Source organism: Sinohyriopsis cumingii, unplaced genomic scaffold, assembly GCF_028554795.1.
Source record: "Sinohyriopsis cumingii isolate HCF-2022 unplaced genomic scaffold, ASM2855479v2 utg001831l, whole genome shotgun sequence".
NCBI lineage: Eukaryota > Metazoa > Mollusca > Bivalvia > Unionida > Unionidae > Sinohyriopsis > Sinohyriopsis cumingii.
Window position 1 is genome coordinate 725,902 of NW_028316065.1, and position 24,622 is coordinate 750,523.

The 24,622-nt window shown below is 32.1% G+C and overlaps 1 protein-coding gene across 1 annotated transcript in view; it reads left to right on the forward strand.

Annotated features, from left to right (window-relative positions):
- LOC149771472 (uncharacterized) overlaps positions 1-24,622 on the forward strand; it is a 179,362-nt gene that overhangs the window by 48,331 nt on the left and 106,409 nt on the right. Inside the window, exons 11-14 of the mRNA XM_089948413.1 lie at positions 1,672-1,680; positions 10,374-10,502; positions 18,324-18,374; positions 22,039-22,203. Of these exons, the coding sequence (XP_089804539.1) occupies positions 1,672-1,680; positions 10,374-10,502; positions 18,324-18,374; positions 22,039-22,203 (354 nt within the window). The remainder of the gene's footprint in view (positions 1-1,671; positions 1,681-10,373; positions 10,503-18,323; positions 18,375-22,038; positions 22,204-24,622) is intronic.

A 24,622-nucleotide genomic window follows, 5' to 3' on the forward strand; every position in this document is an offset into this window, starting at 1 on the left:
ATTTGGTGAAGGATGAACCCAGGAATACTGGGGAAAGAACCACTGACCCACAGGGGGCTATTTGCAGGTTTTCTTACGTACCCAGATTGGTTGAACTGAGACTCAAACCCAAATGGACAGGTGAGATGTGTGTGATCTGTAATTGAAAGTGCTTCAGACCACTCAGCCACTATGGGCCTCCTAACTTAATCAGAATGATCGCATCTGAGAGAAATTTGCTGACAGTGCCAATGCATTAACCCCAGATTAATGTACAGACACTTCCACATAATGAAACTCCAGGAGTCTGCATAAGCTGATTTATACATGGCACTTCACTTGACATATATGGGGACACTGCTTTTGATGAAATATGTCCTGTCTTGCCTAAGCATAAATCTGGTGAGAGAAGCTTGTTTTCGAGCTGTTATGTGAATAATGGATTGATTCAGTTTGGCAAATGTTGAACTGATTGGATTACTCTTATAATTTTGCCAGTAGTTACAATGTTTACATCAATGGTGCCTATATTGGGAGTATGTGCCACTTTACAGAGTGCACTTCTCTGCAATTGCTGAACCACTGTCTTCTCCCAAAGTTAATCCCTCCACCAGAATCTCATATACAATTGTCATGCAAGCTTTGTTTATTTACGTTGGGATCTGAAATGTTGAAGGTATTTTTACCATCTGTCTTGATCTATCTTGATGATGATCAGTAAGCCTTGAATTTGGGAATGAGACATGAACCAGATATGATTGTAACAAGGTGCACATTGGAAAATCAGTAGTCACTCATATGCTTATTGACCCCAATTTTTGCATCAAATACTGAGTGGTCCAGTTAAATCGACTGTTCAGATCATATAGAATGATTTATGCTTTTGAGGACCATGATGCCATGGTTTACAAACAAAGGCACGCCTTGATGGTCTAGTTACATTGCTTATAAATGTGCAGATGTGACAGAAAACAACACCAGGAAGCACAAGTCCAAATGCTCAGGTTCTTGTTATGAAAGTAAGTACTAATTGCACATAGAGATGGTCCTGATCTATAAATTATTAGGTCAATAGAAATATAATGGGCTGTTGCTCTCACCAGTCCAAACAGAATTAATTGAATGAAGACTTTGTATTTGAGAGTTGGAAATGTTTTGATTGGTTGGCAAGTGATTTATTAATATAAGCCCATTCACATCAGTGCAAACTATTTTATACATGAGAAAGGCATACTATTTTACATGGGAATGGTATTGAATGGGTCACTTATTGCTGTGTTTAAACTACAATGAAGCAATCACATAAGTAACAGTTTAAAGTTTCAAAGTGTCTTGAGGGGATATTTTTGAATATATAAATTGGAGACATTGGTTAGTCAGTAAATGGAATAAAGAATGGATATTTTTCATTACATGTTTATGTAATATTTTATTTAAAAGCATCTTACAAATATCATATAATATTTCATGTTTTCCATCTTTATTTGAAAATTACATTTGGAGGACAAATGTTTTACAAATATAAGGCAGTATTTATATGCTTCGTTCATTTACACCTTGACATATGCTACCTGTTATTGTGCTGGCTATTTCTAAAATAAACTATTTGTGAGAATACAGAATATTTATATGGAAAAATAATTTTCAAAATTTTGCATGTAACTAAAAAATTTAAGCATTTTACACTTTCAGCCAAAGAAGGTGAGTATGTAAAGTCCATGTTAAATTATTTTTTAATTTTTTTTAAATGCTAAAATTTAAAGACATTAATCTAAGATATGGTTCTTTTGTAATGTATAAAAATGATATAATTAACGAAAATAGCATTTGTATTTATAGAGCACATTATACCAATATGACCATAATTGTCAATCAGTAGAGTTTTATAGCAAAGAATGAGGCCAGTGTGTCATGTCTCCAGTGTTTTTCAGATGAATATGAAATAAATGATATTTAAATTTGTTTAAGAAATGGCCATTATTAAGTGTCCAATCATGGATTTATTACAGTAACTGAGCAACCTCATAAATAAGTGTCAAATTGACAAATTTATGTTTTACTATAATTGGGGTATGTCAGAATAATTTCCAACTCGATAAAAATCACAATAACTTAAACATGGTCTTTTTGTTCCCTGAATGTTTTGTATTTAAGTTACCTATTGTACACAGATAAATGTAATTATTTGTGGCTTTTCCTGAAGAAGGGTTCATGTGTTAGGCAGAAATTGTCATAATTATTACATTTGTTTATTATTATTTATTGACATGAAAAAATAGGTGATCAGTACAGAGATCACCTCACAACCTTGATATTAATTCCTTTCAATAAAAGTAAAAAAAGGGTATTAATATTAGCACAGACTATTAACATTTCTCTTGAAAAAAATCTAATAGTTTTCAGTGTTTTATTGTTGTATTTACTTCCAAATTTGTTTCTGTACTTTCTTTGAAAATGTGTTTTCCAGGGGATAAATGTTTATAGTTTTGCAACAACAGAAATTATTCATAATGTTGCCGGTGCATAAAATTTAGAATATGGCTTTTATGAGGAAGTGAGATTAGTGGGATCCATTGTCTTCATATCAATGGATTATTGTTTGTTATAGCTTTAAATTTATGGTTGGTAGTAAATTCCATGAAAATTGGTACTCTAAGACATAGAATTAATTCAGAGCATATTAGTAGAATATGCAAAAGTAAAAACCAATTTTTCAGATCACACGTTTGTGCCATGGTTTTTTCTAAACATGCAATTAAGGAACTGATGCTAATTTTGTTTAAAAACCACATTGAAAAGTCAACAGAATGCATGAAAGTTGTGCATCATAATTTAAAGCATTTTCTTTATTTTTTTAATATTAAATCTCTCCTATATTTAGAAAATTCTCACCTTCCCCCTTCTTAAGTGGAGTGGGAATTTCTACCCATTTCTATAACTGACTCTCTTAATAGTAGTAATAATAATAATAGAGGGTAACACAATTAACTGAAGAACTAATCTACCTTGAAGCCCTCATACAAAGGAACTTATTTATAAACAAATGCATACATATACACACACATGTATACCTATACATAGTAGCATTTACATGTATAGACAAAGTATATTTCCTTTCTTTTCTTTCTCTTATGTATACAATATATTATTTTTTTTTTTAAATTGTACTCTATATACTTGCTTTTAAGTTGGGTCCAACTGCAAACAAATATTGACCCTGATTTGCTTTTGCATAATGTACCAGAAAATCATTGTCCATATTGTTTGTTCTACTGATCACTCTTAACAAACAGCATAGACCCTAACCTTCCATCATATAAATCTGATCACTCCAAAGAAACTACATGGACACATATATGCCAGCTCTTTATGTGATGGCAGATCTGTGTCTGTGCATTTTTCAGTTGGATTTGGCTATGATATAAGCAAGTGTATAGGATATGTGTCTTCAAAATTGTACATAGTTTTATTTTATTAAATGGACTCTACATAGTTGAATTGTTGTTACAGTATGTTATAGTTACAGTACATTATAGTATGTAGTATGCACATACATTTAAATATTACATGTAATATAATGGTGTGTGTTGTGTACTCACTCTCATTTACATTGCTACTCAGTTTCACTTGGTCTTGCTGCTTAGATACAAAAAGTGAAACATAAGTATTGCTTTTCTCATAAAATCACCAGCAGCAGCTTCATGTAATTATTGACTGATCCTCCACATCTTCATAGGTTATGTTCATTTTTTTCATAACTCCAATATATCTCTTCATCACATTTAAACATAGATCAGTCTCTCCCACTTAGTAAGTTTTACATTTTTCATTATTGCACAAGACCTTATGAAATGAACATTAAAAAAGAAAAGATGAACTTGTGAGCAATAAGTCTCCACTTGGAATAAATACTGCGAATAAGTTTTTGTGGTATCAAATTTCATAGTTTTGTAGTAAATGAAATTTTTGTTGCTACTTAACATGTAAATTCATTGATTTGGGTAAGAGTAATTTATTTTGGATCAGAATGATCATTGATCCTTTGGGTTTTTGATTATTGTTCATTGGACTTGAAATTCATGGTTATACCAACTCTGAAATCCACAACAAAACAGTAGCCCACCAAAAAATGGTGATTTCCTAGTATGCTTGCTTCTTTGGCCATATATGTTTAGACTGTATAGTTCAAAAGGACAAAATTTTGTCACTTAGATGTCATTTTAATATTGAAAAGAGGTGAGACCTAAAATTGTACTGAATTTGCAAATTAAACAGTTTTAACAGAATGGTTTGGGTACTAACTACAACTACATAAAATCTGCATCTAATCTAACCATTCATACACATCTATGATTTATTCCTTAAAGTTTCACTTATCTCTGTATGCATCTTTTATGCTGAGACAGCACTATTGTTTTAAGACACTTTTCTTTTGCTTCTTAAAAACCCAAGATATTTTTAGCCCTTTTGCCAGGTGACATTTACGTGGTTATTCATTGGCCACAAGACTGAATACAATGCTCTGCTTATATGCAGATCTGTAGGATTTTGAAATGTAAGTTAAGGGCCACATTTCTCCCAGAATTGGGGTCCTTTTGATCGAAAAGCTGTAGACTGTTTGAAAAACCTAACTGGAGGTCCATTTGATAGAAAAGCTGTATGGTATACATATTTTTTAAAACCCTAACTGGAGGTCCTTAAAGTACTACAGGGTACTACTTACTACAGAGAACTCGTGTGTGTGTATATATATATATATATATATATATATATATATATATATATATATATATATATATATATATATATATTCTAGGTTTTCAAGATTTGGGTAATTAATGAGGATAGAATTTTTTGTGAAATTCAAATTCATACTCCCAATTTTGGTGATGGTTTAACTGTACCAAAGGTTTAACAGAACAAAACTGTCATTCCTGGATCTTTCCTTCAGTAATTGTTCATATATGAAGTTTTGTAGTATTTTCACCACAAAATATTCTAAAATATTGATAATATTTACAGATATTGGTCTTCTAATAACAGTTCATTTCAGTCTTCATCTGAAAAAGAAAAACATATTATGATCTTAAGTGGTGGTTTGTTAAAGTTTTGGTTAAAATGTTTTTTTTTAAATTGCTTGATTATGGACATTACGTGCAAACCTTGGCCTTGTAATAAAAAGTAGGTTTTCTGTTATCATCAGTCAGTTGTAAATGTTAGGAAAGTAATTAAAAACGGTTTTTGCAAGATTTAGAAGGAAAGTGAAATTTAATATTTTATGTTAACAAGTACCTTTAAGTTCACATACGACATGTTATGCTATTTCCTAGTGACTTTAAGTATATCCCCAAGTTTCATTCTATTTAGAAGGTTGATGCTGGGAGTTTTATAAGCAGAGAAATACTGTTATCAGATCAAACTAATTATGTGTATGAATGGTACTAGACTGCTCTAACCTTTTTGCCTCTGTTACCTTTTCAGATCCTTGGTGTGCTCCTTTTGTTGCCTAATTTTGTGCTTTAGTTTGAACTAGACATCTCCAGCCTTCCACTCTCCATGCACAGAAAACTGGGTATATATCTATATCCATAATCATTTTTTGGTCTTCTGCTTATGGGTTGAGTTTGAATTTGAAATGCTAGCATCTTACAGATGCAGTCAGCATTCTGTCCTGGCAATGCGCTTAAGACCCTCTGCTTTTATATATTATAACATTTTTGATTACTTTATTACCTAGTCTTATGCTTTACATATAAGCCACCTGCATCAAAGGTTAATGAAAAGACAGTACAGTATGTATTGAATTACTACTAATTTCAGAATTATTACATGTTAAAAATGAATACTTCATATGCAGATTCAGTTAGTAACATAGTTATGTAATTTTACTAATTTTTGTCTTTGTTTTGAATGCCAAAGTATTCCTTAATTATATACTTTTAAAAGTATTTCAAAAACTAGTTCCTAAATTTTGGATTTGATTAAAAGGAAAGAAACTATATACTAGTTTTTAAAATTGGTAACTATTAAATTTTAGTGCATTTATTCAAATTCAAACTAGTATGATGCTCTTGCAAGCTTTTTGTAAGATGCTGGTATTTTGAGTGGCACATTGCTACCTCTTTAAAACACTTTATAGGAGCCATAATATTTACCCTGATTATAAGGGAAAGCAATTTATACTGAGTTATGTTCAAGAGTCTGTCTTGTTAGTTCATCCAAGAGAATTAAATGGAACAATTCAAATAGCAATAATAAAACAAATTTTACATAATTTGATTGGATCTATGACCATGTCAGCTGTATATGAGGAACTGAGCGGTTCTACAATGAGTGGCCATTGTACTTGACTGACTGTAAACATCAGGTTTTATGAGGGTTTTACAGTGAGGGACCATTGTGCTTGACTGACTGTAAACATCAGGTTTTATGAGGGTTGGTAGTGATGGACCATTGTACTTGACTGACTGTAAACATCATGTTTTATGAGGGTTTACAGTGAGGGACCATTGTATTTGACTGACTATAAACATCAGGTTTTATGAGGGTTTACAGTGAGGGACCATTGTATTTGACTGACTGTAAACATCAGGTTTTATGAGGGTTGGTAGTGATGGACCATTGTACTTGACTGACTGTAAACATCATGTTTTATGAGGGTTTACAGTGAGGGACCATTGTATTTGACTGACTGTAAACATCGGGTTTTATGAGGGTTTACAGTGAGGGACCATTGTATTTGACTGACTGTAAACATCAGGTTTTATGAGGGTTGGTAGTGATGGACCATTGTACTTGACTGACTATAAACATCATGTTTATATAGATATATTATTCTGATTTTGTGCCCAATTCTGCCTTTTAGAAATGAAGTTTTGTTGATATTTAAATATGAAAGTCTCACATATTACACCAAGTATATAGCACAGTTTGTGCAAATTGTCCAAAGATAACAAATACTTTGCTTTATTTCTTGCAGAATTTAGTTGTTATAAAATCAGTATTTATAGAGCATTCACATGTACATTGTATCACAATATACAGTACAGAGTAAGTATATTATTAAGAGCTTACATGTACATTGTATCACAATATACGGTATACCGGTAGAGTAAGTATGTATAAAGAGCTTACATGTACATTGTAATGGAATATGCGATACTTAGTAAGTATCTAAAGTTTACATTTATCAGAATATTCAGTTTTGACTCAGTATTTAAAAAGAGTTTACATGTACAATGTATTGGAATTACAGTATAGGATCAGCATTTAGAAAGTTCATTTATATAGTATAGAAACAGTATTTAAAATAGTTTAGAAATGCAGTGTAGAATTAATATTTACAAAGAGTTTATATATACAGTATATAATCAGGATGTGCTTGATTGGACAGACCAAGCGTCATTTGAGACGTACAAATATTAGAGCATTTACCCTTTGATGCATTGTAGAACTCTTTGATAAGATTTTGTGTAACATGTGATTCAGAAGTTTATACATTAAGTGAAATTGGAACTTTAGTTTCCTTTTTTTTCTTTCAGAAAGTCTTTACAGTTATATCCACAACAATTTGAATTACATTTTCTTTGTACTTGCTTGTCCCATTTGTCTTTATTTTTCTTTATATCTTGAGGAAGTATTTAGAATAAACTGAACATGAAGTAAAAAGACTATTTTCAAGTATTCATGACTGTTCTTTTGGAGCATCTTTTTTTAAAAAAAGAAAAAAATTAATACAGGAGTAATTTTGTGGAAGAAAAGAGTGAAAATCTATTGTATACATTTGTTTTCCATTTGCTAATAAAATCAATAATCAAGACATAGTCTATTTACATGTATTATGAATCTTCTAATATTTTAGTAAATTTCACAAATTCCATAAATTAATTGCTAACATTTGCAACATCAGATTTTCATGATCTATAAAATTGCAACACACTTATTGTTAAAAAAAATTTTTTGTTTACAGCCACCTGTCTCACTGAATCCATGTAGAATCTTAATGGCTGGAATATGTTTTGCTCTGTTTTTTATCCTTTGTCCCCCAAATTTTGACTTATGTATGCCTGTTTGTTGACATTTTTTATGTTATCCCCATTAGGAACAAATGAAAAAATTAACCAACAATAATTTATGTGTATTTCTTTGGTGGACATCTGTGTTAGTGCAAGCAAACACCAGAATTATCAAAGGCAACCAATATTGTTCAGATGATTTATTTTAATTATTTATTAAAACAACAAATTTGGCAAATTAAATATTTGTTCTGTTGAATGCAGAATTTCAGTGCAAAGTCACCAACTGCTATTAGTACAGTATATTTTCAAGTTTTAATTAATGACAAATGGAAATATATTATTTTTCAGTGAAGCAATTATAGTTTGAAAAGTGAAAAGAAAAATAAATAAGAGAAAATGGAAATTATTATATAAAACACTGGTAGATAACGGGTGAAGATAAATTTACAAGACAGCAAGCTCCAGAAAGAAATTTTGTTTAGTGCAGCTGTTTTCAGGTATGTCAGACATAGATAGGTCTGTATACATGATAAAACTTTCCTTACAGTCAATAGGTCTGTATACATGATAAAACTTTCATTCCAGTCAATAGGTCTGTATACATGATAAAACTTTCATTACAGTCAGTAGGTCTGTATACATGATAAAACTTTCATTACAGTCAATAGGTCTGTATACATGATAAAACTTTCATTACAGTCAATAGGTCTGTATACATGATAAAACTTTCATTCCAGTCAATAGGTCTGTATACATGATAAAACTTTCATTCCAGTCAATAGGTCTGTATACATGATAAAACTTTCATTCCAGTCAATAGGTCTGTATACATGATAAAACTTTCATTCCAGTCAATAGGTCTGTATACATGATAAAACTTTCATTACAGTCAATAGGTCTGTATACATGATAAAACTTTCATTCCAGTCAATAGGTCTGTATACATGATAAAACTTTCATTCCAGTCAGTAGGTCTGTATACATGATAAAACTTTCATTCCAGTCAATAGGTCTGTATACATGATAAAACTTTCATTACAGTCAGTAGGTCTGTATACATGATAAAACTTTCATTACAGTCAATAGGTCTGTATACATGATAAAACTTTCATTACAGTCAGTAGGTCAGTATACATGATAAAACTTTCATTCCAGTCAATAGGTCTGTATACATGATAAAACTTTCATTCCAGTCAATAGGTCTGTATACATGATAAAACTTTCATTACAGTTATTTCAGCTTTCTTATGGTAGTGGAGTGCTGACAAAGTTATGATTATTGCAAAACCTCAAAAGCAGATGAGATTATTTGGTGTTTGTTTTTGCTTCTTTTAGATATTTTATCTTACCAGTTTATGGTTGTTTGTGTCAGCCAAATTTTGAGACAGAGAGACATGGTGTTGAAAATTGTGTGATTTACATTAAGGTCTTACAGTTGGTGACATATAAATAGTAATGTGCAAGTTAATATGTTTGTATAATTTGTACTTTTCCACTTTACACAGATAAATTGTTTGAAAGACATTAAAAAAGCTAACAACAACAACAAAATAACCATCAGAGGTCATGTTTCTTCATGATCTTATAGGTTAATTGCAGACCATTGTTGCAAAGATAATAAAGGAATCTTAAAGATTTTGCTGCTTCATTTTCCAAATTTTCAGCGAAAAGTGAAATTAATAATTTTCATTGGCTACAGGCTTGCCACTTCATTTTCAGGTTTTTAATGCAGATGGAACAAGTTATATTCCTCTTAACATAATCAATGATTGTGGTAGAAAATGTATTATTTATGTGTCATATACATGTGCCTAGTTTTTTGTTAACATAATTATGTGATCTATATTTAAAAAATGCTTATCATGAATTGTTGAGAAGAAAATTGATCAAGGAGATAATCTTCTGAATATTTGTGCTAGTACTGCAGTGACAATTATAGTATGCTGTACATTCCATGCTAGTACTGCAGTGACAATTATAGTATGCCGTACATTCCATGCTAGTACTGCAGTGATAATTATAGTATGACATACATTCCATGCTAGTACTGCAGTGATAATTATAGTATGACATACATTCCATGCTAGTACTGCAGTGACAATCATAGTATGCTGTACATTCCATGCTAGTACTGCAGTGACAATTATAGTATGCTGTACATTCCATGCTAGTACTGCAGTGACAATTATAGTATGCTGTACATTCCATGCTAGTACTGCAGTGACAATTATAGTATGCCGTACATTCCATGCTAGTACTGCAGTGACAATTATAGTATGCAGTACATTCCATGCTAGTACAGCAGTGACAATTATACTATGCCACACATTCCATGCTAGTACTGCATTGACAATTTTAGTATGCCATACATTCCAGATACAGAAGTTGAGCAGCCTGTCAGAAAGTTTGCATTTGCTAATGAGGTAGAATATCAATCTCCTGATTTCTCAATGACCAGTGAGAATATTGATAGGCTGCTAAGACAAATTCTCTTTTCTCCAGAAGGTATTTCTCTCATTCAAAAAGAGCACTTTATCCCCTGGCACTGATAGAGCTTGGCTTTGCCTCCACACAGATCAATATCCAGTATAAACATTTAAACAGTCCATGGTCTAATTCACAGCTATCAATACAACCCTTTGCCCACAGAAGTAATCATTTATTTTGCATTTATAATTGTGGGTTGATTGAAAAGTTCCTGAACAAATGCAGCATCCTCTGAACAAACAACCTAAAATAAAACTTTACTCATTTTATTGAAAACATCCCAATTTATGATGTGACATTTTTTATAAGTTGATGACATCACAGGCTTAGTGGCATTTTCTACATCTTATAAGTAGATGCAGTGGCAGAATGTCACATGATTCCATTTTAAAATAGAGAGTGAATATAAAAGTTTATACAAAAATAGGAAACTCCTTTTTAGACAGATAAAAGCTGACTTGGACACCGTTTATGAATCTAAAGCACTTGCTACATCTGGAATCATGGGATGGATGAACTATTTTAATGATGGTAGAGAGAAGATACTAGAAAAGGTAGGCCGAGGCCAGCTCTTTTAAAAGAAATAGCAGATTCAGAAGAAGCCTATGTGTAATTTTCTATAGCACACAAAGAATAATTTTGAACCACATGGTTCCAGAGAATACCATAGTGAATTGACAATACTATGCAGAGTAATCAGAAATTAAAATAACATGCAAGGCTATTAGCAGAAAGTGTCCAGACCTACTGAGGAAAGGTTGTTTCATTTTGCACAAGGATAGTACCCCCCCCCCCATACACATGCAAGTTTGTAATAAAGACCATACATCAACTTGGCATTGAAATCCTAAATCACCCACCATACAGTCCATACTTAGCTCCTTGCAATTTCTGGATTATTCCAAACTTCATTATGCTGTTACAAAGGCAGAGTAGAATTAAGGGATACAATCACCAGGTTCCTATGAATGCTGTCATGTGATGGGCTGCTGCACATATTCAGGCATTATAGGACACAAGACTGTCAATGTGCATTGAACCAAAAAGAAGTTACTTTGAGAAGGACTACAGGAATTATAGTAAACAGTTTAGTAACTTTTCTTTCATAGCATTTGTTCTGGAACTATTTGATAAACCTTATATATATATATATGTACGCACTGACACACCTCAGGTAATTCTGGTACCTAAGGATTGTATCAGTCAGTTATTTGTCTTTGGAGTAAATTCAGATGGTTTGTTTATTGCATTAAAAACATTTCTCTTCACTTTAAATAAATCAATTCTGGCATTTATTCCTGAAAATTTACCAGAAACTTCATGCAGAAACAAGCCTACCATTCATGCTATATCAAATTCAGTTTTGTAGTTCAATTCTGCACCGGCATTGTTTTACTTTCATCATCTGACTTCCTGTGTTTTTCAGTAGTAAATTAAAATTTTCCTTACTCATTCAATCATTTTCTTTTTAATAATGTTTTCGAATTTCAAGAGTGCATCTTTTTTATTTACAAGATAACTAGTGCATAGTCTGAGTTGACATTTGCACTCAAGCACAAACCAGTTTCAAATATGTAGCACATTATTTTTATTGTATCAAATCAAATCAGTGAATCAGTGATTGACTTTGACCTTGCATTTTCAAAAAATGGAAATGTCTCTTTTTTTTGTAAGAGGTGTAACCAAGTGGTAAAACAGCTGCCACTAATGGTTTTCATTTTGCGGAAATGCTGAAGTTATTTTTTGAGTTGTAGTTAACCAGAATCATATGAATTCACAAATTCAAGGTACATGATTTCCTTATCAAATTCAAATAAAGTACAATTTCTTTAATGTGAATTCATTTATTTAAAAGAAATAGGTTAAAGCTGTAAATACATGAATAATACACAGTGCCTGAATGTGCAGGATTAGCTGACATGCTGAATTGGACAAATGACTACTTGTACATGTGTGTTGGTGTGTGTATATGTATGTATCCATGTATATATATTCAGCTTTTTGCATACAGAAAGAAATTTGCAGAGCTTGATCATCAAAACTTGATATTAAAAGCCACGACATTCAAGAAGAACTGAGTGCACATATTGAAAAGTAGTCTTTAAATGAAAGGACATAGTATGATGGAAAGAGAAGAAGAAATGATTGTTTTAAATTTAGAAGTGAACAAACCTGCTTATCTAATTCAGAAATATTGTAGATAGAAAACTAATATTTTTTTTGTCTGTTTCTGTTAGAAAGATATTGTACTTGTCAGCATTTGATCTTTATTTCATTAGGCATAGTATTTCTATTTTTTTTTAACTTGCTTGAGGAATTTTAAAAAAAATTCTTTTTAGTGTAGCTCATGAAGGAGAGTGTGTCGATAGAGAATCTTACATAAGTGCTCATTTCAGATGAAATTTTTGAATTGCATTTAATAAATTCCACCATATGTCCTAAGTCAGAAGAAGATTCAACACATTTTAAATGAGTTTCATATATTTCAATTTCAAATGAGCACAACTGTAAGCTTGTATTTATCACATGACAGACAATACTGATGCTATTAAAACAAATGCACTATAGTACATTGAAATGACTTTCATGTACATTTGGATGCCTAGATTATGTTGTAATGCCGTAACTTTGTTTTTGACTTTTAATTGCACTTTGAGCAGTCTTTTCGGCTATATCAAGCCAAAGTGTCATTCCCAAGGATTCAACAAGTTATGTGATAAAAGAAAGTTTGAGTTAACCTTGAATGATGCAAGAAAGTTATAATCAGCCTTGATGTATGTAGAACAAAAACAATGTTTACTTGTGGACATATGGGTGTATACAGTTTGTTTGGATTAATCATATAACAAACACACCAGACCTTGATATTTTCGCACATTATATGATGACAGATCAGGGTCGATATTGCTTGTTGTATGACCTTAATAATATATGGTAGCATTCACATCTTTAATGCCATAATGTCACATTTTAATATTGTGTTTCCCATTTTGCCATAATACTCAGCAACATCACATTTTAAAAAAAACAACTGGGTGGTGCCAAGGGCTTGTCAGTGAGAATTTATATTCAGTGGAATCTAAAACTCTTGCATAAAACTTTTTGAATTGTATAAATATTACAAGTCTAACTGCAGGCAACTCTTAGCATACATTATTATTTGACATCATATATAAAATTCTTGTAAAGTCCCTATGTATTGTAACCACCCAGTTTACATCATTGAGTCCAGCCTGTATTATCCAAGAAAGATAGTACTTAAGAGTCTAGCATTTAGATAATTTTTAGTATCTCATGTATATTACTATTTCCATAAATGAATTTTCACCTGTAAGCTGACCTTTCATTGTTTATTTGGAAATCTTTTGACCTTCTTTAATACCACATGGTGGTTACTGTAGGAAGGATCATGGTGTATCACATTCTTGTATGAAATTGAGATGCTTTGCAAGAAAAAAGAAATTGGGTGAAATAGTTGTTACATGAATATTAGTCATTGTTTTTTAGAGGGGGGGTCAACATTTGCATAACCAAGCATAAAAAATGGCGATTGAAACTACATTTTACTGGTACTTAAAATGGAAAATTTTCTTTTTTTATAAACAAAATCTGACAATAAATTGATGGTGAAGTCAATGAATATCTACTATGTACATTTCTATTTCAATAAACATAATCTGGCAACAACTTGATGATGAGGTCAGTGGATATCTACCATGTACATTTCTATTTCTATAAACATAATATGGCAAGAACTTGATAGTGAGGTCATTGGATATTTACTGTGTACATTTCTATTTCTAGAAACAAAATCTGGCAAGAACTTGATAATGAGTTCAGTGGATATCTACTATGTACATTTCTATTTCTATAAACTTAATCTGGCAACAACTTGATGGTGAGGTCAGTGGATATCTACTGTGTACATTTCTGTTTCTATAAACAATCTGGCAATAACTCGATAGTGAGGTCATTGGATATCTACTGTGTACATTTCTATTTCAATAAACATAATCTGGCAACAACTTGATGATGAGGTCAATGGATATCTACCATGTACATTTCTATTTCTATAAACATAATCTGGCAAGAACTTGATAGTTAGGTCACTGGATATCTACTGTGTACATTTCTATTTCTAGAAACAAAATCTGGCAAGAACTTGATAATGAGTTCAGTGGATATCTACTGTGTACATTTCTATTTCTATAAACTTAATCTGGCAACAACTTGATGGTGAGGTCAATGGATATCTACTGTGTACATTTCTATTTCTATAAACAATCTGGCAATAACTTGATAGTGAGGTCACTGGATATCTACTGTGTACATTTCTATTTCTATAAACATAATCTGGCAAGAACTTGATAGTGAGGTCAGTGGATATCTACTGTGTACATTTCTATTTCTATAAACATAATCTGGCAAGAACTTGATAGTGAGGTCAGTGGATATCTGCAGTGTACATTTCTATTTCTGTAAATAATCTGGCAAGAACATGATAGGTCAGTGGATATCTACTGTGTACATTTTTATTTCTATAAACGTAATCTGGTAAGAACTTGATGGTGAGGTCATGGAGATCTACTGTGCACATTTCTATTTCTTTAAACATAATCTGGCAAGAACTTGATCATGAGGTCAGTGGAAATCTACTGTGTAAAGTTCTATTTCTATATACATAATCTGGCAACAACTTGATAGTGAGATCAGTGGATATCTACGGTGTACATTTCTATTTCTATCAACATAATCTGGCAACAGCATGATGGTGAGGTCAGTGGATATCTACTATGTACATTTCTATTTCTATAAACATAATATGGCAAGAACTTGGTGGTGAGATCAGTGGATATCTGTGGTGTTCATTTCTATTTCTATAAACATAATCTGGCAACAGCATGATGGTGAGGTCAGTGGATATCTGCTATGTACATTTCTATTTCTATAAACATAATCTGGCAAGAACTTGGTGGTGAGATCAGTGGATATCTACAGTGTACATTTCTATTTCTATAAACATAATCTGGCAACAGCATGATGGTGAGGTCAATAGATATCTGCTATGAGCATTTATGTATGCAATGTTCATTGATCTCAGGACTGAAATTGTTTTATTTTCCATGTTACTATCACTCGAGTGTACTAGCAGGTAAACATAATATAAACATGTAAACATAATAAAAACAGGTAAACATAAAATAAATATGAAACCAGGTAAAATCTGGATATGTCTAAATGTACAAAATAGACTCTTCTTCATGACCTTTAACCTCACCATCAGATTTTGGTTGAATCCTACACTTAATGGACACAGCTGTATAGCTCTGAATACAGTGGGTTTTTGATTTGTTGATGATTAACAGGTCATCATAAGTTGCATCAGTTCAGTTTACATGTAGTGGTGCCAGTTGCCTTACTAAATTTTTCACGTTTTTACAACATTTTTTCTTTTGTTATCACAATGAATAAGTTTATTCAGTTTTATATTAAACATATTTTTTCTGTACACAAGAAATACTAATCTGGGTTTATTTTTTAGACAAACCTGCTCTGACATTTTTTTTGTAAAGCAATGATCAGTATAGATTCTAATATCAGACATCATATCAAAGAAGCTGATGAGGATGGTGTCCTTATTGATACTACTCAGATTAACATAGATTTTAAGCTTTGAAGTTGAAAATCATAAATTATCAGTAAGCAGTTTGTCCAATGCATCCATGAGTCCTTTTCTCCAGCCCCCGTTTTTCTGCCACATTGCACAGTACAGGCATGTTTAAAGTTGTATGCCTGTATGCACGCAATGCATTATTATTATGTATATGTGTTGTTTTACCCATTCTGCACATGCACAGCCTATTTATAGAATTTGTATGAAAAATGTAGCAGCATACTGTATCTTGATATGAATCTACAACTTTGTCATATGATTTTATACTGTATAATATTACTATATTACTGTACAAGGTAAAACTTCATTTTGTATTTCATTATTAAATCTATTGCAGAGTTGGCTTACTAATATACGTGTAACAGGAATTTATTTTTAGTAGCTTGAAGAAATTTTTTTACTGTTATGAGCCTTTGACAATAACCTATGTACACTTACAGTAAAAAAAAAAACTTGATTTGGTGATTGAATGTAGTTTTAAGTACTTCATTTAATTTTTCTTGAGTATTCCTTTTCTTCATATTTCCACATATTTATGTTGGTAACAATAAGAACTTTTATATGTCAGGTATTCAGTTAATAAATAGTCAGTTTGAGCAATTCTTTTAATTTCGTTCATTATATTCTCAAGAAAATTCATTACTATCAAATTAAACTAAGTTGGAATTTTTTTGCATGGTAAAACTTCATTGTAGTTACAATTACTAATAATTACTTAAATCAATTTTCAAGATTAGGAGTTAGTTTGACTTAAAATTGTAGCAAAGCATGCTTTATCTTTTTTAACTCTGAAATAGCTTGATTAATTTTAATAGAAAGTTAGATAACTGCAATTTAAGGCATGAAATAAGAAGCATATCAGGGTTTGATCTATAGTTTTTCTGTTTTGAAAGTATACAGAATTAAAGCTGTTATTATCTACCTAAGTGTGAAATATAGAGACTTGTTGAAATAATTTTGATATTTTATTCATTTTTTTATGTGAAAAATATAATTGTATATTTTCACATTTGAAAATATAAAATTTCCCATCATGCCATATGATGCTTGATTGTGTGAACTTACTGAAGTTGTACTAGCAGCAACAAAACAAGTAATTTTTGAGCTAGAACAAAAAATAGAAACTATCTTACATTTCATACATGGAAATTGATCTTTGATAAAAGAAATTAGACCAGACACTGTTCATATATCAATAGAGTTATTTCTTCACTTCCATGACAACAACAATAAACCCACTGTGATGCACTGCTGAATTGGACATTATTTTCAAATAGGGTTAAAGATATCTGGTATTAACATGGGAAAAGATAATATCCTCTGTGTACTGAAAGTACATAAAAAAAATTGCAAACTTAAGTAGTATTATGTTCGGAAGGATGATGTCAATTCAGTGTACCATTTATACACACATATAAATTGGGTCCAGCTGCAAACTGCATAGACCCAAATCTGTAAATGTATTGTGTGCTGGCAGATCTGGGTCTATGCAGTTTGTAAGGACTAGTCAGTGGAACAAAAACATAGACCCTGATTTGCTGGTGCATTATATGACAGCAGATAAGGGTCTGTGCTGTTTGTGGTTGTTCTTGACTTTTAAGTGAGTATATATATGGTACCACCTTTACCTTCATTATATTTTTTTCTTAATGCTTTGCATACAAAAGTACTGTAGGTTTATTTCAAGTACACTGATCTATAAATTTTCTTTCCTTTTTCAAAATCTTGTATGAGTTAAATCCATCTGCCAAGGAATGTAAATGTCTCAATGTAAGAAATGTAGAAAATATCATAAAAGTGGCTCATCCAAGGCAAACTCCATTTGAATCCTATGTTCAGTCCAATTGAGAGGATTATATTGCAATGATTTGAAAGGGAAAGAAAACTTGTTCAGTGATTCCCCACTTTTTTTCATACTGTGGACTAATATTTAGTTTATTTTCAATATAAACAATCTCAGGATGTCAGCAGTCTACCTTCAACCTAAGTAACAAAACATGATTTTTTCCTGATTATGTATGAAAATTAGAAAAAACCTTGATATGCTTCCTGATTATGTATGAAAATTAGAAAAAACCCTGGTATGCTTGATTGTATTGCATAATATTTTGCTTGTTTTAATTGCATGTAATATTTGTTACAATACTTTACCATATCATATCTAGGCCTGCATCATGAGCCCAGTGAAATCCTTAGTGACAAAGAGCCTCGCATGGGTAATGTGACAGTCATGTGACTAACGTGTGCTGCATTAAAATCAGATAGCATGCATGATGCTTACCAATAGTAGTTGAATAGGCTGCTGTTGTTGCTTTATGGTTAATTGATGTCCTAGAAATAATGTTGGGAACAGGATCTTTAGACTTATAATGCAGAAGAGCCTTTATTAATCACTACATGCAAGTTTTTTTTTGTCAGTTTGATTAATGGGGAAATGATTTATGACAAATAAATGTTATATTAAAGTGTAAATGGAGTATTTACAATAAACATTTTGAAGAATTAACACCATTTGTGCTGAACTCTGTTAAGGATTCTCAGTGGACAAAAGACTCCCTTATTGACAAGTGGCCTTAATATAACTGTTGTAAATGAAAATGAAAATGTAAAAAAATTTGATTGATAAATTCTCTCCATTAAGAGCAGGTGTCCTTATATGGATGTGTGCAATAAGGAATGTTTGATTGTATTATGTCTTTATTACATTGGTTCTGTTAGTAAATCCACCATAGCACTAGCTATCCTATTTATTGGTATAGTTATTGACTAATCCTTTCTTTAAGCAATGTAATACAACTTATTTGCAACAAAATTTGGACAAATTTTGAAATGAAATTATTCATATTATAAGATTTTGTTCATATGAGAGTGCATTAAATCTTCACAAGTATTATTTTGTTAAAATATCGACATTTTTCCTGTTAAGAATTAGGGATAAAGATCATTATTATATAAGTAAATCTCTTTGACCAAACTTAGTGAGTGGCAATAAACTGATAAAATTTAAAATTTAAGCAATCACTAAATTCCTTTGCCATTCATCTATGCTGTCTCTGTTTTATTCGTTCCCTGATAAATAAACATATATTTCCAGGACATCAGATAGAACTCTCCTGCAAATGATGAGAAAAGAAAAGTAAAGAAAATAAATGTTATTGTTGGAAGAAAGTGTCCATTAAACAGGACAATACATTTATTTTAGTTATTTATATATATAAAAGAAACTTAAAAGGTCTTTTCTTTGGGTAATGAACCTCTGATTTTGTTTTATTTAAATGAACCTGAGATGCAAACATTTATGTGTGAATAAAGGAAATGGGAGTTTTGTTAACCACATATATAGGCCAATGTAGTCACTTTTTCACATTTGCATCTGTCAGCATTAACATAACTGTATGTAGCATTGGAGAAGGGTGTGTGTGCCTTTGGTTGCCAAATATAATAAAGAACCTCATTTTGTTCTTATTATTACTTACATAACTTTTATGTACAAAAAACACAAAATTAAGTTATAATATACGATGTACAGGCAGTTTGTGAAAGTATTTGCTAGAGATAGTTATTACAGAAGTTATTGATTTTATTGAATAACTGGAATTGCAAGATCGGTATATCAGAGTAAAACTTTGGAAAAACTTGTTCAAATTGGGAATTGCACATAATTTTGATATATTTTATGTTTACATAGGGACCCCATTTAACTCTGAAATTTGATGCCTAATTTGGTCCAGCCTACCTCCCTAGTGATACCTGAAAAAAATATTTGCATTTGTCTGAAAAATCCTTTTGAAATACACAAATTGAGCTTGAGAATGAGTAGACAAATTAACCCTAAAATTGTATCAAAAAATTGTGTGACTTGAAAATGTTGGGTGGAAAACAATTAAATCAGAGAAAGAGAGAGAGTGATTTATCCCATTATTTATTCAGTCTGACTGATGTCCTATAAAACTGTAGTTGGGTGAAGATAGGCATGATAGTGCAGAAGTATGGGGTAAAGAACACACTGCTTGCTTTGTGTCACTTTGTAGAGATTTAGCTAATCTGCCTAACAACTGAGTGCTATGCTGTTGACCTGACTGAAGGAAGTTTGTAATGGCTATCTCCGAGAGAAGTTGCCTACTAATTCTAATCCATCTTTAAATATTTAACTTCTTTTGTACATACTAGTTTTAAGCACAAATGTTAAATTTATATCATGCACCGAAACGTTTGAGGTTGAAATATACTCTTTGGTCACCATAATGCAAACATTTCTGATTGGTTTCTAATGGCAATTAGAACTGGCCAAACTCATGGTGTATTGTAAACATGCACTGTGGTATGTAACATCATGTACATATGTGAGTAGTATTTTTACATGATTCAGGATATTCAGTTACATGTAAACAACAATATTGCAGTATAATTTAATAATGAAATTTTATTTCTTTGTTATGTTGAGCAAATTGTTATCATGTATGTTCAGTATTTCTATTAATATATACATAGCATATTGCATCGACAAGGCTTTAGGTACATGTCTGTTTTTAAATAATAATAAAGACCAACTTGTCAGCTACTGGTATTTTACTGAAAATAAATGCCAGATACATTTTATGGGCATAGTGATCAGTTATAATCAAAGTCAAAATAAAAATAAAAATGTTCTTTTTGACCTCACAGAACTTAAAAACAGAACTTAAAATAACTGCTTTATATGATAAAGAAGATTAAAGCATAATTGTTTTTATTGGTCTGTATTATACCATAGATGCCAGTATTTCAGAGTATCATGATCTGACAGCTGCATGGAGATTATTGATCAACAGTTGTTGTAGATATATAGTCGGATTTTAGCCATGACTGTCAGTTACTGACTTCCTTCCCTGTTGATGTAATTAGTTATATTGCCTCAGTTAAATTAATTGTGGGAGAATTTTTTCTGACTGTAATTTATAGTTTCAAAGAAACAGAGTTGTTCTAACTAAATGATGGTTACCTGTGACTGCGTTATTGTTGTAAGTTGCCAAATGTTAGTGGTTGAAATTAACCAAAATTGCACCCAGGTGGCCAGATATATTTGTATGTATGTTACTAGCAAATTGAAACCTGTATTTTGTAAGTAGAAACATAATGGTTCAGGTATTAGTCAACATTTGCAGGCAATAGATACATCTTTCAACTGTAATGTTTAAATATTGGATTTTTTTTACTTACATTAGACCTATGCAGTTCTTAAAAATACTTTTAGGAAGGTAGCTATTTGAATTTGAAAACACAGAATTACTATTTTTGGGAAATATGTTGTCTTTCAAACTTTAGATTTTTATTCCATCATTTGAATACCAATTTTGAAAGAGAAAATTGGAAATGGGTCTCATAAATTATATGCTCTGTCTTAAAGATTGATATTTTGTCATTTAATTTGCTGAGCAACATTTTTGTCATAAATTTGCAAATTTCTCATAATATTTGAAAGATATATTTTTATCTCTCTTCTCCAGAACTGTGTAACATTGTTACCATCAGAGCAGATACTGTTCTTTGTCAATAAGTTGAAAGTCAAATTTACATCTCTCACCAATAACAGTTATTTATCGAAAATTACACATGAACTACAAAGCTTTCCAATGTAAAATTTATGCCACCCTTCCAAACCGTTTCTTCTGAAATACATTAAAAATACCTTGGTTTAAAAGTCTGCTATTGTGATGCAATTGATTCTTTGTTTACAAAACATGCATAGCAATTTATTTGTAAACAGAAGCATGAAATTTCTACATCTTCATGAAGCTTACTTTGTTATATTTGGTTTCAACATTATCCAGTGGTGGAGAAACATGCAGCAAAATAAAAAATATATTTGCCTTTTTATAACTAATCATCTTGTCACTGTAGTGGAGCTTGAGGTGAAAGTGAAGACAGTGGGTGAAGTGGGTCAACAGTCCAGCAAGACAGAACAGGAGACACTTAAGCCAAATATAGACTCAAAGAGTGAATTCTCTGATGATCTGGCAGGGTTAGATGATGAGTACAAATTACTCCCTGCTTCAGTCACACCAGGTAAATATTTTTTTAAGTGTATATTTAGTGAAATCTCAGGATTAGGAGAGAATTTTATTTTTATTCTCCAGTTGTGTAATATGGAGGGATAAAGCCATTGCTGTATCTTCCTGTCACTCAGTCCACACATACGTTCATTTCTGGAGCATAAACTCTCAAATCTTCCAAGCTCTTTCAAGCAGACTTGTTAAACATGTTGAGTAATTTGCATAGAAATGCCTTTTGATATTAGACTTTTCCGCATTTGGTATTTTTTATGTAGCATAAGTAGTATAAAACTTGAGTAGAGGATTGACATATTACCCATTACAAAAACACCTTCCAGTCATGGCTGACTTCTTATGCTGGCAAATTTAAAGGGTATAGATGATTTAACAGGTTTTGGTGTTTTTTTCTGTTACATTTCTTACGACTTGTGACACTTATTACAGTATAAGTCATGTGTGTCATGTAGGCGTTAAGTACCGACTCTTTTAATAATGGGTATCATCATTTCAGTTTGATTATACATACCTTTAATTAGCAATTATTCACTTTATTTTGAATCCCATACATTCTTCTTCCTTGGAAGGTCATTATATACATGCCCCAAGAATTACATACAGTAAAATCAATGTAAAAGTATGTAGACATGTTTAGATGAGGTCTTATTAAAACTGTGATCAAGTACAAACCAGATTTGTGTGCTCTGTGATGTCACAATGAGATGTGCCTGTGTTGAATTTTTCTGTACTACATGATTATACCAGATGTCTTCTTTTGTGGACCCAGTTTAGTACTTTGCCATCATTGAAAAAGTTCATAGTGATCAATAATTTTTAGAGCATCTGCCTCGGGTGTGGGAGGTCGTGGGTTTAAACCCTGGTCAAGTCATACCAAAGACTTATAAAAAAATGATACTAGCAGCTGCCTCACTTGATGCTCAGCATTAAGAGGTTAGTGTTAGGACTGGTTGGCCTTGTGCCAGTATAATGTGACTGGGTGGGACATCATGCTACATGTCTGCAGCATGATGTCACAGTGCTAGACATTACTGTCAACTGCCACACTGCAGACATAATAGCGATATGACTGAAAGATTGTTTAATCTGCATTTAAAATCCAAATCACACACACACACACACACACACACACACCAATAATTTCCTCTTTAAATATATTACCCAACCATAATACTACTACTACCTCATATATCCAGCCCTCCCAGATATTATATTTAGCCAAAGGGAGCTACAAGTTGTCTGCTGACCTAGGTGGCAGTCGGGCATAGTAATATCCTCTTGGTATAAGGATTGGTGGCAAAACCAATGAACCTGTCAGTTGCTACTTTTGCTCATGCCAAGAAGCACACTCTCATCATGAGAGACCTTGCAAAAGAATGAATCTACTTGAAAGATATACTATACAACTTCAAGTCTGGGAAGAGTTACAGGCATTTTTTAACTGCCTTCATCAATTACAAGTCCAAGCATATCAACCAAATTTTCTTCTCACAGAAGTGACTCTCATCAAACTTTTATTGGGAGTTATACCTTTGCCATGCACCAGTATTTCATTTGGAAACCCCAGCAGTAAACCTTGTTATCACCACTTTGGGGATGACAGTACGATTCTCAATACCTATGGATTAGATGAACTTTGATGACACTCAGCAGCTAATGTGCAATCTCGTAACCATGTGTTCTATGTTAGACATTGTCTCTGTGGCTATATTCCAACAGGCAGAAGATAACTTACCCTCTCCCATGCCCAGTACCTCAGGGCATGCATGGGAGTCCATCTCAAGAATGTTCAGAGTCTTGAACAAAGCTGCTCAACCTACTTTGGCCGATTCGCTAACCATACTTACATATTAACATTTTGGAAGAATGCAACTCATGGCTCTCTACCTCCACTTTTCTGATGGATCACCATAATGCCAAGCTCTGAGCACAGTCTTTATCCTGTAACCTCCTGTTTAATGGCCTGATTGAAGACACACAAGCCACTAAGTAAACCAATTTCCGTCCACAGTGTTGATACAGGGATGTTATGGGGAATCAACAAAAGGACACGAGTCACACATAGGACACAAACCTCTGAAAAATCATCCTATCAAAGCTCCACCCATTGAAATCCAAAACAGATAAAACATAGAGAGTGTTATATAGTTCACTTCAATGTCTCTCCTCTTGACAGCCTCCTCATAAAAAAATTATGTCATCTACTATTCTGCCATTTCCACACATCCTGGTTGTTGTCAAATGGGACAAGATTTGCCATGTGGATCCATGGATTCAACTAGTGGTTTCTGAGGAACTTTGCATCACTTCAACATCTCTATTCCTCTGTCCAGAGTTTGAACAGTTACAAACATCCCAATGGACCATTAAAAGCCACCACCTTGCAGCAAAAATTAACGCCCTTCTCCAGAAAAGGG